The 19114-nt window shown below is 42.8% G+C and overlaps 1 protein-coding gene across 1 annotated transcript; it reads left to right on the forward strand.

Annotated features, from left to right (window-relative positions):
- The first annotated feature begins 313 nt into the window (after positions 1-313).
- ntn5 (netrin 5) lies at positions 314-18303 on the forward strand. Its single transcript, XM_044021802.1, has 7 exons — positions 314-516; positions 6529-8003; positions 9637-9825; positions 12408-12557; positions 15799-15849; positions 17256-17336; positions 17445-18303. The coding sequence occupies exons 2-7, from the start codon at positions 6539-6541 to the stop codon at positions 18026-18028; spliced, it is 2520 nt and encodes an 839-aa protein (XP_043877737.1). The 5' UTR covers positions 314-516; positions 6529-6538; the 3' UTR covers positions 18029-18303.
- Positions 18304-19114: the final 811 nt, after the last annotated feature.

A 19114-nucleotide genomic window follows, 5' to 3' on the forward strand; every position in this document is an offset into this window, starting at 1 on the left:
TAATTGACAAAATAAAGACAATATATTATTGTTACCATTATCCTGGATGGTTTAAGAAAGCGCCAAATAAGAAGTATTTTGAACCTAAAACGAACCAAACATTGAACTATAGGAGGTTATCAGTGGGTTTAATAATGCTCTTGGTTTTACTGTGATGGATATGATACTTTATTTTGTCATAAGAGACCGTTTGGCAGCGGTGCGCCCTGCGTCAAACAGGATGTGGCCCCGCTCGGGGTGGTGGGAGCTCTTTCGGCTCCAGATATAAGGAGAGACACCTCCCAGCTGGTCCCGTTAATTTGCCTCCCTCTCCTCCTCCTCCTCCTCCTCTTCCTCCTCCACTGTACCCGGTGTATTGCCCCCTCTCGGTCGGTTTATCTCGTGTCCCGCTGTCTCTGCAGACGAGCTGGAGGAGGAAGTGGATGTGCGGACACTTGCTGCGCTCCTCTTTAATGACCAGGACGCACCGCGGGAGCAGGGGAAGTAAGGAGAAGAGGAATCACAGGGACGCACATGGTGAGCACTCCTGATTTATATTATCGTCTCTCTCTCTCTCTCTCTCTCTCTCTCTCTCTCAGACTGTGAGACAGACTGTGAGAGTTGAATGTGCAACTTTTCTTTCTCCGTGCGCGCAGAGAAGAGACTTTACGCGCAAGTTTTACGCAGCGAGTGCACGGCAAATCTGAGCCTGTGGTGTTTTTTGTGACTTAAATATTTATTTACTTAATATTTATAATATATATAAATATTATTTGCAATATGTTACTTTAAGTTGAATCAGGGAAATATTTGGCACTAGATGTAGATCCAGTATTATAAAAATTAATTATTTCAAGTGCCTTTATTTATTGTTTAAACAAAAGTATTATACAGAGACGTTTTACATTTAGACAGCAAGCTGTATAAAATGTCAGATTTAATACATCGATAAATCCGTTGCCTCACATTGAACTCATCCAAGTCATTTTTACTTTACAAACTCAGACTTTATTTTGCCTCTAATTGCTTTAGTTTTCAATAGATCATTGTTCCATTATATTTAATAGTAAGAATACTCAGTCTAATATTGTTATGTTTCTGTCATTCAAAATGAAAAATATTATATGAAAAACATAAATTACGTACATGACAGGACGATACCAGGGTTTGCAATTAGTTCATCTGATCTTGGAATAATGTCTCCCCTCAATACAAACACATGCGAGTAATTACGACAACGAGTTTATTTTCTTCAATCACAATTCACTTGTTTGATCGCCTCCCACTGTAAATATTATTCTTCCTTTCTATCCCGCAGGATAAAGCGAAATTGGCGGCTGCTTAACGAGAGCAATTAGCACAGAATGGTTGTAATTAAGCTTCACTCTCAGCGTCTGCCAAAGTCATCAAGACTAAAACACGACCGACGTTTATGTGCAACGAACCGCAGCAAGTGAATCATTCTTATTAGTCCCAGCGCCATTAAATGCAACGCAAGCCGCAAACCTGTGTGTGACTCCAGGCTCTTTAAACGTCTCACATTAGTTTCCCAAAGTCTCCCTTTTTTTTCCCAGTACCTGAATGCAACACTAAATATATCATTTACAGTCTTTTTTAATCTATGTATCTATTGATACATGCACATGTAGATAAAACAATACTAACATATATATATAATAATATAAATATAATAAAAGTTGTGTGTGTGTGTGTGTACGCCATACAAACTGATAATATACAGTAAAATAGCATCATGCTGTATATTATCAATCATCTATCCACTGATATAGATACATAGGTAGACATAATAATAATACTGAATAAAACAATGAAAAAACAATGCCTTTAATATACAATATATTACTGTATTATAATCTATAAATGTACTATATATTAACTATGGAGACACATAGTGCTTACAATTTGCACATGCAGCTGCATATATAATAGACGATACACTGCAAGTTATCCAAGAATCCTAAATAAAATAAAAGTAGCATAATGTAGGTGCATACATGCACATCTAAATGGTTTTTATACTGTACAATATATAAAATCTTATTATACGATATACTGTATATTATCTGTCTATACATTAATCCATACCTGATCCTAAATAATATAAGAAAGTTACATCTATAGGTGCCTAAATCCATATATTCTTACATTTATATGTAGAATAAAAGGTGTGCATACGTATCTGTGTGTGTGTGTGTGTGTGTTACAGGGGCATACATTGCAGTGCAGTGGAGGGTGTTAATGTAGCACACAGTAGTAAAAAATAAATATTAAAACAGGTTGCTTTTTATTTTCATTTCATTTTTTTCATTGTGATTAATTAAAGAGGTAAAATATTTTTGTTTCATAGTTCATACTATTATACTATTTAATAGTGCTGTAAACAGTCTTGCATCTCCATCGCTAACCTGCTCGGCCACACTGTGTGTGCGTTTGTGTGTGTGTGGATGCAATTGTCGACGCAGTCATGACCAGTGGCCTCACTCTTATTCCCATCATGCCTGAGGTTCGTCTTTGGCGTGCCTGCAACGCGGAATCACAATGATATCATTTCCATCTGTTTTTCAATATCAACATGTGAAGCTCAGTGCTGCGCACACAAAGCCGCTTGCCAACTAGTATGAGGCTATAAAGGGAGGGGTGTAAGTTGACAGGAAACTTAAATATCAAGTGGGTGACATGTGGTTTTTTATTCAAAAATGAAATAAGCAGGACACTGAGGGTCAATGCAGAGGCAGAGGCACCCTCACATGTATCTGTGACGGTGCACTTGGCCCCCCGGGGGAGGGGAGGGGTGCATTGTATGCACCGGGGTTGGCGGTTTATTGTTGATGCACGTCTGAAGGACGGAGGCCTTTTAGCTAAAGATACGAGCAGTGATAATCCATTTTGTGCTGTCTGTTGCTTCCACCTCCTGCAGGCCCCCCCCTCCACTAAAATTAGATTATTACACCTAAAACAGAGCTCCTGGAATCTGCTCCGTGTGGAATAACACACACATGCGCTTCAACTGTGCAAGCAGGAATGCAGTTTGGGAATACAGACCGCATACGTAGCCTCTCTCTTCTCACCCAGTGTTGTATTTCTGACCGGCTGAGGACAATTGCAAATTAACAAAGGTGTCAGTGTGGTAACATGCGCCAACAGGTGCTTTGCTGCAGCTTCAAACATGTCGGCTATAAGAGAGAGCTCATATAATTGATCATATTTATTTAAAGGCCCCCGAGTCTTGGAGCAGAGTTGCAATGTAGAAGCCTGGGAAATCGTCCCAGGATATAACACTCTTGTTCATTTTTATACAAACAACTCATTTCGTCTTTTGAGACTCGCGAAGGTGCAGAGCAACTCAAATCTAAAGTGTTTGTCTCCGTCTTGCTACGCACATGGCTGGACAAATCTGCTGTCCATGACGAAGAATGTTAAAATGTGTGAGACAGGCCAAATCCAGCTCATCTGCTCACCAGAACAGCCCCAGACCCAGACAGGCCCGCAGCTCCAAAGTGTGAACAGACCAGAGCGAGTTACAGTAACAGGTAGAAAGAGACTATACCACCAGCAGAGATTTTACGATCATTTTAAGTCTTCGTTTAACACAATAAATTAGTTGGGTTTTTTTCGACAGAATAAAGCTCTAAAATGTGACAAAAAAAGATAAAATCCCATGTTGCAAATGTATTCTTATAAACTTAGCTTCATTACACTTATCTTTCCTGACCATTCAATAGTAGAAGTGCACTACAAGCACATTATATTGATTACAGGCTAGAAACAAACTGAACTGCCAAACAAGGGTTTTGTACGTTTCTGTTTGCTGACAATAACTAAGAGCATGTTGTTACCAATACCTTTTTAATAAAAAAAAAAAGAAGAAGTGTAAAACATTTTCCTTCCTTATGACATTTATCATTTCTAATCCTCCAACTTGTCAGGCACTTTAATTGCATTTAATTACACCTCAACAAAATGAAGAATGAATGAAGGTTTACGTTAGGAAATCAATACGGACTGCAGCTTGTTGCTCCGGCTTCGAGCACTGACATGAGTGGCGGTTTCCCTTCTCTCCTCTGTTCGACTATGCTGTAAACATGCCCCCAGGTTGTCAGCAAGTATTTTTCCAGCCACTTGCCAGCCAAGCATAGCTGCTTTCACAGATCACCCGCAGGAGATGTCGTTGATCTTATCATACCACAATATGACTGTATAAGCTTTTTGAGGAGGCGTGAAGAAGTCTCACTGAATGCTGTCGAAGTGGAGGAGTTCTTGTGGGGGTTTGTCGCAGACCTCAATTTGCAATTTTCTTGTGAGAAGGAATAGGTGATGACAGCCTCTTTTACGCATGAGCTATTTGTAGTCAATACAGAGCACCTTGACAACAGGAGTGGTGTAAAATACCCCTGATGTCTAGGTTTGGCATTTTTGACCCATCAAGTGACACTTAAAACGGAATGCCGCTCATCCGCAGTATGTTCTTCCGATACCCCGGCCGTGTGAATTTATGGAAAGCGGCAGAGAAAAACACTTGAAACCATATCCGATGGGTTCTGGTGGCTGTGCCAGACAGATGATCTGGTTTCAGAGGAGAAGAGAGTCTGGATTTGGCCTAGTGGGGCGCATTAAAAAACCTCAGGGGCCTCTCTGGGATGAGCATCCATTTATCAAAGTGGTTGTAATGGGGCAATGTTTAATTAGTCATGTAATGTGACAAAGACAAGAGCAAGTGCATGTCATGGGAATGTTAAACAACCTCCCCCCCTTTCCCTTTGCAGCCTTACATGTTTGAACCACCACAACCCTGAGCTGTTACTCGTCCACACTCACGTATCATTTCCCAACCAGAAATAATTCTTCGTCATACTCTCAAAGCTCCTGAATTTGCTGATAACCTTTGCCCTGCTCATAATCCTCTCTGACAACATCTTCCCTTCCTACACGGCCAAGACGTCACCACTGAATGAAACCGAACACCTAATTAATCACACCATCAGCGTATAAGTCCAGCTTTTTATCAGTGAGTTCAGATTCCCACGGGACATGTCTCGACATGTCAGGAATGACCAGCCGAGGCATTCTGGGTCCCAGGAATGCGGCTCACTGGCATCAGGGTCACAGTTAGACCGCTCATCGCCGCACTCGCCACTTGCGGTGTATCCCGTGGCAGCTTCACAAAGAGTGAGGGGAGCCTCGTATGTGGTGTCCGATCTCCCCCTTTTGTCCTTTTACTATACAGTAGCTTTAACCGATCCTACCATGTCTTCTGACTTCGACCTCAGGAGGAGAGCAGCTTGTCCGAGGGCTTGCCGTAGCCTCCGTGCAGGCCCCGCGGAGCTGTGTGGTCCCTGAGGGGAGCCTCATATTTCGGTCGTTGGCTAATTGAGCAGGATGACGAGGCCACAGAGGCTCTCTGCCACGTCCTCTCCTACGGGTTTGGTTTATGCAGCCCTGCTGACTTTGCTGTCAGTGTCAAACGCTTGTTAGGACATCATCAATCTCGAAGCAGTTAAGAATATTCCCAGACCAGAATGAAGGGGGCAGGTGATAGATGTACGGGGAGATAGAAGGGCAGGGGGGGGAAAGCCGTTTGAAACTGTGCAAGGAAGGCAGTTATTGATGTAAATATGACAGTCCTCTTGAGAAAGAAAGGGAAAGAAACCCAAAAATGAAAGTGGAAATCTGGAACTTTCTTAGCACGGAAGAATCCATTTAGGGAATGTGCTTCTGGGCTTAGGGTGAGTTATTAAAAACAATAACAACTGGTTCCGGAGAAGGACATTCCTTGTTCGTTGTGACCACATGTCAAAATTAATCTTGACAGACAAATAAATTACTCTCATCACCAGTTGTAAGGGATTTATTTGCACTGTGGGCACACACAAGCCCGTATTTGTCTTCACCACGGAAGTCTCCACGTAGTGGGCTCATGCTGAACACCCATTTTGATCTATAAATCATTTCCTACTATCCCAAGCCCTAATCTCCCAACTCCTCTTCTCCCCTCCCCTATTTTCTCTTTCTCATACACTCTTTTCTGCTCAGTAACCGCTCACACTCAGCCCCCTCGCTCGCCTGCAGCACTGACCAGCGGTAAATGATTTGAAAAGGAGAGAGCCATAAATGTGATGGATGTGGTCCAGCCTGGGCTTTAGCCCCAGCTGTTGGGCATGTTTTTTGTCATTTAACACAGACCCACTGGGTGCGTGGCCTTCTTCACCCCCACTCATCCACTACTTTTTGAAGAAAGTTGAAGACTAATAAGTTCTTAAGGGTCGCAGGTTCAAACTAGCGGCTGACACCACTGTGATTGCATTTTTACGGGTCGAGACCTTTATTGGCTTCTGCCGTGAGCCAATAAGGTGCAGTTGAAGAGATGTCATAAGCTGGTACTGTGTGTTTTCAATAAAAACGCAGGTGGGCAATCTTAGATTTCCTTCTCTAGCTTTAAATTTAAGTCGTATAAATCATTCAGATTGTGTCGTTTTACGATGAGACTCCCAAGATTTTCTCCTAAAAATCATCTTTTTCTTTCTTCCATAGGCTCAATGACATGATGTTCCCACCCTTTTCCCCTCCCCCCTTTACCTCTCTTTTCCCCATTTTCCTTCTACTCCTCCTTTTCCTCCCCTCATCCCTTGTCTCCTCCTCCCTTTTCCACACCCCACTGAGCTGGACTTCTCCTCATGACCCATGCTACCACCTAGATGGGCGCCCACGTCACTGCCTGTCAGAGTTCATCAACGCTGCCTATGGGGTCCCAGTCAACGCTAGTCACTCGGTGCAAGGGCCCAATCACGATGGCAACATCACCGCCCTGACCGACCTCCACAACCCTCATAACCTCACCTGCTGGATGGCTCGCAGAGGCATGGACACCGGGGAGTGGGTGCTCTCCATACCTCTTGGCCGCCGCTTTGAGATTACCTACATAAGTTTGCAGTTCTGCCACCAGGGGGAACCATCAGATCCCATTTCCATCTCCATCCTCAAGTCAATGGACTACGGGCGCACCTGGAGGCCAATGCAGCACTACTCCAGCGACTGCCTCACAAACTTTGGGCTGCCATCGCAGACAGTGGCTCGGACCAGGCATCAAGAAACAGAAGCTCTGTGCTCAGACCCTCGTCCACTGCAAAAGCAGAGGGGCGGAATGGTGCTGGCCTTCTCAACCTTAGACGGACGACCGTCCTCACCCGATTTTGACCACAGCCCCACCCTCCAGGACTGGGTGACAGCCACAGACATACGCGTGGTCTTCCATCAGGTGTCCAAAGTTGTCAAGACCAGCAGTTTGAATAAACAGGATGAAGCAGAATGGCGTGACAGTGGAGAAGATGACCGAAGCACTGGGCGATTGGCCTACAAGGGCCGCACTGAAGGACAGATGAACATGTTGAACACGGATAATACACTGGCAATTTTTGACAGGGAGTCCAAACAATCAGCGACAAGAGGGAGGAACAAAGGAGAGAAGGTGGACAAACATGGAAGGAAAAGTCACAGCAAGGGGTCCAGTCAGGATGAAGATGGACACAATGTGACCAGCAAAGAAGGGGGAGATAGTTTTGGTACACTCACGCATTCAAAGAAAGGTGGGAAAGGGAGAGGGCGTGGCCTTAAGAGGGAGAAGGGGAGAGGGAGTCATTGGCTACCTTGCCCCAATGGCGACTGTGATTGGACAGTGGAGGGGCAGCGTCAGGGCAACAAAGGGCAGGAACTGAGGAGGAGGCGGAACAATAATCTCAACACGAGGCAGAGTGCAAGGAACCTGCAGGTGGCGCTTCCCTCCACTTTTACCTCCCCTGCCCAAGCTCCTCTGGCTCTGTCCGACCTGCAGGTCGGAGGCAGGTGTAAATGTAACGGACACGCTTCCAAGTGTCGCCGTGACGACACAGGTCGGGCAGTATGCGTGTGCGAGCATCACACGGCGGGGCCAGACTGTGACGTGTGTGAGGACTTCTACTTTGACCGACCCTGGCATCGAGCTACACCCACACACCCAAACCCCTGCATTGGTGAGTCATGAAAGTTACACGTCACCCTCTGTTAAATGGAATAAACCTATAAATACACCACCCTCCATTTTATGAAGTACCTCTGCGTGTCAACACAAACATCTTATCAGCCAATCACAAGGCAGCGACTCAATGCATTTGGACATATACTGTAGACAGGGTCAAGACGAGCTGCTGACATTCAAACCGAGTGTTTTCTTAGAAACTGCTGATTTTGATGTACAACCATATTTGGGTTTATAGTGAATGGTCTGAAAAACTGAAAATATCCAGTGAGCAGCAGTTTTTTGGGCGAAAATGCTTTGTTGATGACAGCGGTAAGAGACGGATGACCAAACTGGTTCATGATAGAAGGGCAACATTCTATCATGACACCACACCAGTATTATTTACCAATGTGGTAAAGAACACCACACCGGGTACCATTCCTGACACTTTATAGGGTTCCAGTGTTGCTAATAAGGTGAGATCAGAGGTGGGGGGATTTGACTCGAGTCCGACTTAAGTCGCAAATGTGAGGACTTGCGGTTGGACTAACGTTGGAAAACGACTCGATGTAGACTTGTGAAAAAATGACTCAAAATGACTTCTGGAATATTTACATTTTTTCAAATATTGAGGGGGTTAACGTTCCAATTTGCTTTTGAAACACGGAACACATTGGATGTCTGCTTTTGCGGCCTTGCTTACAAACCTGGCAACCGAGCGACACCAACACCACAACGTGAAATTCCATTCGACACTTCAAATCCCACAAAGGAAGGTAACACATTGAAGTCAGTTGGTTGCTATTTTAAACGAACGTTAGTTAGTTAGTCTTGGTGGGTCAAAAGCTGGTTATGATAAGTGCACGGAACGTGCTGCTTTATTAGGCTAATAAATGCATTTCCAGGGTTTAATATCGGCCGACGGTCAGTATTCTTTACATTTTAGGCTCTGCAGTTTCATTTATTTTCATTTTATTGGTGTAAATTATATATTCTTTTACAAACAATTAAATTGTATGGCACTGTGAAGCTGTCCTTACGTTGTATGAGTTATACAGTGTTTCTGTTACTGATAAACTCTAGCAGTTCGGAATTACTTACTAGTGTCTTTTTAGCATATTTAAATGTGGAATACCTGGGAAATCATCTTCATCTTCTACATTCATACGACTTAACTTGCTTGATTTAAAGCAGAGACTCGACTAGACTTGGTTGAGGGTAAGACTTGGGACTTGCTTGTGACACAAACAGATTATCATCTACCATAACAAAATGATTCTGGATTATTGAATTCATATTATTTAAATATGGTTATTGTAGAAATGTTACATACCGAGCAGGAGTTTTGACAGAGGAACATTGAGAGTATGCTGGCAGAGGTAACAATGACCATCTGGTGAGGGAACAAAGGACAAGTCTTCTTATTTCTGGGGTTTACTGGTGGGAACTGCCAGGGACAGGAAGTGGGCGGGAACCAGGTGATTTTCATCAAGCTTGACTTGAAAAGGAAAAGTGACTTGAGTTTACAATAAAGCATGAAACGAATGAAAACTAAGCGGGTGTTACACTACTGTATAACTAACATTTCACTTCCCTTTACCTGAACATTGGAAGTAAACCAAAACTCCTTTTTCTGTTTATTTCAGCCTGTGAGTGTAACGGCCATTCAAACAAGTGCCGCTTCAGCATGGAGGTCTTCCAGCAGTCGGGCCGACAGAGCGGAGGTGTGTGTCTGAAGTGTCGACACCACACGGCTGGACGCCACTGCCAGTACTGCCAGAACGGTCACACACGCGACCACAGCAAGCCTCTGAACCACCGCAAGGCCTGTCAACGTCAGTCACTTCTACATTTATGAGTTAACTGTGTGTGTGTGTGCGTGCGTGTGTGTGATGCAGGGTCAAGTACATTCTTGTTGGTGTATTTGTGTCTATGCAAAGATGCTTAAATAAGTTTCTTTACTGAAGTGTGTTTTCCTGGAGGATGAAAGTCAAACCATAATGTGAGAGACTGTGTGTGCGTGTCTGACAGCCTGAATGCACATCTGTGTGTGTTTGAGGGTGTGTTTTTACGCAGTCTCTCTGTCTCGTACAGTTGTACAGAAGTGTTTAAAGGTTCGGTTACATTGTGAGAGTGGACAGCTATTCCTGTTAGCGGTACAAACATGGAGACACATAGAAACCCCCCTCTGGGCTGCCACCTGTAACCCCCGTCGTTACCACCGGTTGGCATCTGCTGTGACCCCTGACTTTTCACTGGTCACATGTCCTAAGTGACTGTGACACTGTGGCATGCTTTACTGCCGCACCAATATATCCAGAGTTAATGGGGTGGCTTTAAGCTTGCTGCAGGTGCAGGGATGAAAAGGATACGCTATAATTTAACCAAATTTTTAAAACTGTAGGACGTAACTTTTAAATGTAAACAAATGTGGAGCTAACAGCCAAGCTAATAGGTGAATATCCAGATTTGTTCCATACTTAGAAGAGACTCCCACGCGCTGCTTCTCGACTTCTCGACTGTATATTTTGAACTCCAAGTTGGTGTTTGACTTTCCTCCCCACTAAACTTGAATGGGTATCTGAATTTTGGATTAAAAAAAGTGACCACACTGTTGCTTGACCGAGTCTGTTCTCAAATGCTGGACTCAGCATACAGATAATGTTACATCATTTCTGTTCGCAAACATCAAACAGAGGCAGAATAATAACAGCAAAATCACCTAAAGTTGCACACTGCAGCTTTAAATTTCCTCCTGCTTTAACTTACAGCTGCATTCAGAGGACACCGGCGATATAATAACTTAGTCAGTCCTGTCAGGCTGTAAGAACTTGTGTAAACTTTACTGGAGTGTGAACAGAGCTGTTTCGAGTGTGGGTGCTTTTCTTTATCTGTCTTTGCTCATCATGTGATAGAAGTGGTAAACAGACGACTTTGCAGTGTAAACCGTGGCAAATCCCGGCTGTAATCATTATACAGCAACACAAAGTGGAAGAGAAATGAATTATAAAACATGATGGGGGCTCTGGCTTTGCGGTTTATAGCGTAAAATCAGCGGGAACAAAAATGGAAATTTATCATTCTTCCACCGTCAAGCTTTAAAGAACGCCTCATCCCTTATGTGACATCTGCTTAATAACTTCATGAAGGAATTTGTCTTTGTTTACGCATCAGGGCAGCTTAAGAATACCATCCTTGGTGTCAGTCAAGGTCTTGTGTCTCGCTCAAGGACACTCCCTCAGGACAGACGCTTGCTGTCATGCAGGATTAAAACCTGAGGTTCTGTCGTTGACGGATGGTTGACTTAATCCAGTCCATTGTACAGCCTTGTGTTTTGTTCAGAGATCGCAAATTTTAACACCTTCTGGCTTAAAATATTTTCTCATGCGTACATGTTGTCACACGGCAATTTGCCGTCTTCTCCTCAATGCCAAAGACGGTCAAGCACACAGCCGACGCTCGCTTGGCTCCGTGCTCACTTCATATTCATTCAATTGAAATCTCGTACATGTGAAAGCAAACCTGTATGACCACAGCCGTGTGGGTGCCAAAAAAACTTTATAGCTGCGTGACTTGATATTTTTATTTTCATAGCCATACCTATAATGACTGTGTGTAATTTGAGGTAAAGGACTGTGAGGTGATGAGTGCAGAGAAACGACTCCCCCGAGCTCCAACAAGCATTTTAACATCTTTCAGCTGTTGTTTCAGATTTGTAGCTGCAGTGCGTAACTTTTGGGGATTTTTTTTGTGCTGTTGATGTTATTATTCTGCTTCTGTTTGGTCTTAGTGGACGGAAACTCTGTAACATTATCTGTGTGCTGTGTCCTTCACCTGAAAACAGGCTCTGTCATGCAATACTATCAGACCTGACTGAGGGAGCGTTTCTGTGTATACAGAGGTAGACAGGAACAAGACAGGTCTGCTGAAGTAAACCTGGATATCCACCAAGAGGCACGTCTCGTCATTTTCTGGTTCAGAATGTTAAACCCTGATCTGTGGGACGTGTAGACTGGATGGCGATAGCCATGTCAGCTATGTCAATCGTGTGACATCATACCAGTGTGACACAATAATAGCCCGCCAATAAATTCAACTAAGTAGAAGAATTGGACGCAGTAAACACTGCTGCGTGCTGACATCATTTTTTAAAAAAGAAACACACAAGGTTTTGTATCCTCTCTCTCTCTCTCGTCGTGGAGCATGGTATATTTAGAAAATCTTGCATTTTCCATTTCTTTTTTTCTCCCTAAAATGACAATTATTGGTTGACCCGTCAACAAACTGCAGTGCCAATATGCACAGATTTGTACAGATTTTGGTACCCTTCACAATTGTTGAGTGCAGGTAACTGAACGAAACTGAAATGTAATGTTTTTCGGATAAAAATAAATAAAAATGTTTGAATCTTTTCCAGCATGTCAGTGCCATCCTTTGGGAGCAGTGGGTCGCTGGTGCAACCAGACATCAGGTCAGTGTCTGTGTCGAGATGGGGTGACCGGCCTCAGGTGCAACCGCTGTGCCCCAGGATACAAACAGGGAAAGTCTCCTCTACGGCCCTGCATACGTAAGTTTACAGCCAGGAGTCGGCATCATTTAAACTGTCAGATGCTGTTATACAGAGACTGTCCTCGTGGGAAAGGTTTGCATAGATACTAGGTTTTTGTTTAGCCCAACAGATGGACAACATCATAGGAGGAAGTCTTCAATGCTGGTTACTTGCAACCATAGACATCCAAACAGTCTGAGTTGTATCATCATAACATCCAACACAACAGTGGCAGATGCTGGTCTCTGAAACACTGGACGCTGGAATAAATTCTTCAAACAAACAACTCAAACAAGAAAATGCGATAATCATGTAAAACTGAAATGCAATAATTGTGTTTTTTGCACAAACCAAAATGGGCTGTACCTCAGAGCAAATCACACACAATGACCAGCTGTTTGTCTACAGCCTTCCCTCACAAAATACTCACATGGGACTGAGACAGAAAAGGCTCCGCTGTCGTCTTTGTTTCTGCAACGCTGTCAATCAAAAACTAATTCCGCCTTTCAGACAGTTCCTCCAATCATCATGCAGAAGCCCACTGACATGGAAGCTGAGCTTCCCTGGAGGTCACAATTTTGCCAAATCTGTCGAGCTCACCACAGTGAAAAAAAACGATTTGTTGCCGTCCACCAGTTGAAGCTGGGCTTCAAGTGGTTTCAATGCGGCTGCTGCTACAGGAATACGAAAATCACGCAAAAACAGATGATTCTGAACGAGCTAGTGACACATTCTAATCACGTTCTAGGGCACGGTCAGTGTTGAAATGTAAATACAAAACCGTACATATTTGACGCCATTTTAGAGGAAGCTGAGTTTCCCTTGCTGTCTTAGAGCAAACGCCAGTGAAACACAACATTCCACCTCAAAATGTGAAACACAAGCTCTGGCAGGTTTGTCTGTTCAGAAACACAATGGCACAAAATGGCCGCCTCTGTGAGGCAAGACCCTTGCCCAAAGTATATATAAAAGGCTCATTCTGAGACTACGTACACAAAATGATTTTAATTTTAAAGCAATTACACACACATACTTATGGGAAGTATATTCAAATTCTGCCAAGAAACCCTGCTAAATGTTACACACTGGGCCGTTAATACTTTGTTGTCAGTCATGACAAAGTGACCTCATTAACTTCTCCTTCAGCCTCATTTGCTTGTGGCCTAAACGGATTAAACCTCAGATCAAGAGCTCTAATCCTTTATCAAACAGTGTCTCGATATTAAAGGGCCGCTGCAGCCTGGTTTAATTTGGCTCAATCTACAAGCATGTCCCCTTCTCATCGTCCCTGGAGACGGTTTCCATAGCAGCATTAACATGAGCTGACCACCACGGGGTGGGGGGGAAACCTCATCTCCAGCTGATCTGTGATGAGCATCTGATCCAGTGGATTGTTGCTTCTCCTGTCTTTGCTCATGACCGCTACCGAACCTCGGCCCCGAGTGCTAATCCACGTGTGCTCACCGGGATAAACGCACAAGTGCCGACAACTACACAGGCACTAACACTGTGTAAGCTCCAATCAGGTGACATCGGGAGCCAGCGGCGACGAGCTTCACACCTGTCGCACTGCGGCTCAAAGCGCCCCCATCACAGAGGCCAGACTCATAACTCTCCCAGTGAAAGGAGCGAGGCAGAGAAAACCTTGTTTGTTTTTACTGCCGGACCATCTCAAGCTATGTATAGCATCTCTTACTGCCCCTCACCCGCCAACGCCGCCACATCCACCTCAGCTCCTCCTCTCATCACACTGACCAAAAGGCACGCAGGCAGCCAGGCTAAACTTAAGCTCAAGAAGATCCCAACATATCACTACGCATTTGGTCAAAAGTGCATTTATTGCTAATTAAATGTCCAGTTGGTAAGATTTAGGTGGTGAGTGTAATTGCGTTGAAATAAAAAATATTTTAGATGTGTAGCCTTAAAATAATCCCATTTGCATAATAATAATAAACTTATTTATATAGCACCTTTCAAAACACTATTACAAAGTGCTTTGCAGGACACACACACACACACACACACACAGCAATTAAAAGACATCAGAACATAAACCAGACCCGAATAAAACAATAAAAGCCGTAAAGTAAGACTCAAAAACATCAAAACCGTGATAAAACATGATATAATAAAGGCATTAAAAAGGTTTAGGCCTTGCATTTCAAAGGCAGCCATCTTGCACCATCAAGTAGTACATTATTACTCAAAGCAGCAGCTACACAACGGAAAAAGCCTGCAGAACTCTGCTGCTCATTACAGCTTAGATTCTTTAGCCGCACTGAAGTTGTCTCAGATTTCGTCTCATGATGAATTCATGCTGCCTTTAAACCACATATTTGAATAGATGAAATTATTCAATTAGTTGTGAACGTCAATAGTAATAGTAGAGGGATAAACCATCATGACTCAGCAATGAAATGATAAAAAATAAAGCTTATTTTCTGCAGCAGATCAGTTAATAGACTGAATATACAAGTTTTGAGTTTTATATAGACGATGGCTTAATTTATGAAATTAAATGAATTTTATTTTTTTATTATAATAATATTTTTCCATTTAATGCTGGGGTTTTTTAGGGAAAGTGCATGAACCGGCATCTCCAATATTTATTATTTGTAAACCTTTTTCTAAGGAAAAACTACAAAAATATCAAAATGTACAGCTTGGAAAAGTAGCATTCATTTCTGAAGATATTAAACAATACGCAGCCTCAATATGATCCATGTATGGAGTCCGTGGTGTACGTACATCCACAAACACAGTGACTTCCTGTCGTTAAAATAAAATGTGTGTGTGTGTGTGGGGGGGGGTCAGCTGGGTGGGGGTGTAGGATGACACTGTCCCAGTTGTGTCAAAGAGGACGGGACATGAACATAGGAGACACGGCGTTGGCTTAGTTTTATATGACTGCACTGTCACACACACTTTTACTAGCGGCCTGGATAATGTATGGACAGACCAGCAGGTTGTTCAGCTCACACACACACACACATGCCAACTTTATTAAGCTCTGTTTAATGTTTGAGACAAAACCATGCAAGAGTAAAGTTTGTAAGTTTGTATCTCGTGTGTCTTTGGCCCATAAAAGGACCACACAAACAGCGGCGATGACACAGACAGGCCTCACACACACACACAGGCATTCAAGCAGAACAAACCTAACACACACACACACACAAAGGAGCGTCAGCCTGACAGCTTGTGAAGACACCGTGTATCTATTCCCGTCACCTGTCTGAAACTGTGTTTATGTTTGCAGGAATTCAAGAAGCCGCTCCGACACCCGTGTACCAGCCTCAGTACAGCATAGGTGAGTGGAGTCACTGGCGAACAACAGACACTTTGATTTATTTATTAGCTACAGCCAATATCTATTTATTTATGTTTGTTTTTTCTTATGTGGCCTTTGCCTGTAACATGCCAAGACAAATAACTGTTGTCATGAACATGTGTTTGTTCTTGTCCTCGGATATCTCCCCAAATATTATTTGCGGGGTTTGTTAAACGGAGATGAATGAATTTGTAGAATATTAGTATCAGTAGGATGATGCACCTTTCAAATGTGGCCAAAAAATATAGTCAGAAAACAAGTTTTCTAACACATCTCTATGAATAAAGGCTTATATCAACCATCATTGTAATGTCACAATGAAATCAGAAAACGCATTAGCCTTGGCAACCAATGACATCAGAGATGCAACCTAATATTTAGATTAGCCGATCGTTTATTCATCGTCATATGACGTCATTATGAATGGGAACTTTTACAATTTAAATGCAAAGCTCAAGCCTGTGTGAGTGGAGCATACAGCATGTGAAAGGTATGCACCGTCCTCCTCATAATTGGATTAAAAAAAATTGAAATTTGGAAATGACATTTACGTATCACATCACTGTAAACCGTATACACCCAGCATATATATTGTTAATATGTTTATGTTGCACATAAGAAGTTTAGAAAAACAATGCATTCATGCCTTTTGCATGAATTTTACAAAATTATTATTACATGCATAAGACAAATTAGAATAAATTTAAAGTGTAGGAGAAGATTTCTCCTTTCTTTTTAAGAAACAGTGTTTAAAAACCTGATTTTAAAAAGTAAAAACAGAGCAACAGTCAGTGGCCACGGGAGAATACTAGCTTTTCTTTTTAGGCTTTTCTTATCTTTACATTTTAGGCTTGCTTTTATTTATTTGCCTTCACTTTAATAAATCACTTTAGACAACACACAAAGTGTGTGTATACACTATAAAAGAGTAGCAAGTATATTCTGTATGAGATAACTATACACAACAACTACTTTCGGTCAAAGGGAATAATAATAATAAATGCAGGCCAGTGTAATGAAGACAGGAGGAGAGTGCACACCTTTTCTAGTGATGCAAAAGTCAAATGTTCGTTTAATGTAAAACAGACTCTGATGACGTCGTCTGTTGTTGATTTTAACAGAAGGGACCTTGAACTAAATGTAAAAAAAAAAGCGCCTCCAGCTTCTCAATGCAGCAGCTAAGCACTCCCTCCTAGTGGCGGCTGGAGGAATGTCCCACCTGCTCCACTCGAGGGTCATCTGTTAGTCACAGGATACTGTGATGACAAATAGAAGCAGCCATATTGTAATTAGGGGAGAAGACATGTGCTGATATGCTTGCTATGAAATGATACCGTGTCATCTGATGAATTCTTCCTCCCTTCTCTTCACTCTCACTGTGCTAGCGGAGGAGTGTGTGTCGTACTGCCAGCCTTCTCAGGTTAAAGTCAGGATGAACTTAGAGACCTATTGTCTCAAGGATTACGGTTGGTTACTTTTTTTTATTTTTATTTATTTTTTTAAATTAACAATAATAATAATAAAACAAGTATAAACCAATGATTGATTGAATGTTTTGTACCTTTGCATTTCAGTGCTGAAGGTGCAGGTGAGAGGGATGGAGCGTTCAGGTCCCTGGTGGCAGTTCTCCATCGCAGTCCAAACTGTCTTCCGCACGGGGTCCTCCTCCCATGTTCGCAGGGGCCCACATTCCCTCTGGGTCCCCGACCGTGACCTTGGCTGCGGATGCCCCGCCCTCCACGTGGGTCGGACTTACCTCCTGATTGGCGCAGAGGAAGGAGAGCGGGGCTGGGGCCCAGAGGAGAGACGCCTGGTGGCGGACCGCTCCACTCTGGCCCTCCAGTGGCGGGAACACTGGAGCCCCAAACTCCGGGGCTTCCGGGGGCAGGACAAGCGGGGCCGCTGCCCTCCAAAGTCCCCCGATAAGGACCACCACAGGGAGTCGTCAAAACCACAGTCAGGGTACATCCCCCCTCACCTGCTGACTCAGAAAGACACTGACAATGTGAACACACACTCTGCTAAAGTGGACATAACTCACACGGACACACACGCTCAACCAGAAGGCACAGCAACCACCTCCTCCTCCTCCCCCTCCCCCTCCTCCTCCTCACACACCACACCTGCTCTGGTGTGTTCAACTCCACGTCCTGAATAAAACTAAATATCTATAAGAAGAGAATTAAAAACAAGATGACTGGGAGAAGAAAGAGTTTATTTTACACGTTTGGCCTGAAGATGGGATCAGGAAATACAGGAGTGACTTTATGTATATGAAACAACAAGGTCAAAATTTGATCTAAAGATGTGAAGAAAAACATGTTTTTACCGTGAGTCAGAAATATCGGCCGCGGCCGTTGTCAAGAGGGTTTAAATGTTTTCTCTTCATGAAACGATTTCAACAATTAAAGTGGATGAAATTCTAACTGAAAAGGCCACTCAAGATGTTTTGTTTTTAGTTTGAATCCTATTTATTGTTGATTTGTTTTTACTCAAATAAAGGGGAAAAGTGACAAAAAAAAAACACATAAAGGTAAATGTTCTACCTCACATTTCCTGCACACAAATGTAACCAAAGAGTATTCACAGATGGTTTGTGTCGTGAAAATAAATAAATGAATATATATGAATATGAATATATATACTGTACATACACAGTATCTATATGTATATTTCTTCTGCATTTTGATAAAGGTTTTGATACATATGAGGCCAATAAAATATCTTTGACTTAGTTTTCTCGCTTTTTTCTTTTTTTTTTTTTAATATTCAAAATTGAGAACAACACTAAAAAAATGATTATAATTCTTGTCACATTTATCACAATATTGAAAGACTGATTCCACATGGAGACTCCATACTGGAGTTTTTCCATGTGTTTCTTTAAATTGTGCCTCATTATGTTACTTTATTTTTTTTCATGTCAATAGTTACATTAAGAAGCACACACACACACATGTTGCATTAGTTCTGTATAATATTCAGGGAAATTGACACTATCTTCAATCTGCCGCCTCGGCAGACAGCTGACGTGAAGACCAAACTAACCCAAGCCTCATTTTCTAATCGTACAGGAATCCTCGGAGAGACGCGCACAGGCCTCAATATGGATCTAAAAGCATCGGCCTGGCCTGTCGTCACGGCTTCTGTTTCCATTTGGGAGATATGGCGTCATAGCCCCAGGGAAATAGTAGTGGACAGGCGGGAGGTGTAATAAGACAGATGGGGGATTTCCTATTTGCCG

This window comes from Solea senegalensis, linkage group LG3 (assembly GCF_019176455.1).
Source record: "Solea senegalensis isolate Sse05_10M linkage group LG3, IFAPA_SoseM_1, whole genome shotgun sequence".
Taxonomy (NCBI): Eukaryota; Metazoa; Chordata; class Actinopteri; order Pleuronectiformes; family Soleidae; genus Solea; species Solea senegalensis.

Coding starts and splice junctions, on each gene's coding strand:
- ntn5 (XM_044021802.1), top strand. CDS start 6,539: ATGATGTTCCCACCCTTTTCCCCTCCCCCCTTTACCTCTCTTTTCCCC. Junction 15,850..17,255: donor CCAGCCTCAGTACAGCATAG/GTGAGTGGAGTC, acceptor TCACTGTGCTAG/CGGAGGAGTGTGTGTCGTAC. Junction 17,337..17,444: donor CTATTGTCTCAAGGATTACG/GTTGGTTACTTT, acceptor TTTGCATTTCAG/TGCTGAAGGTGCAGGTGAGA.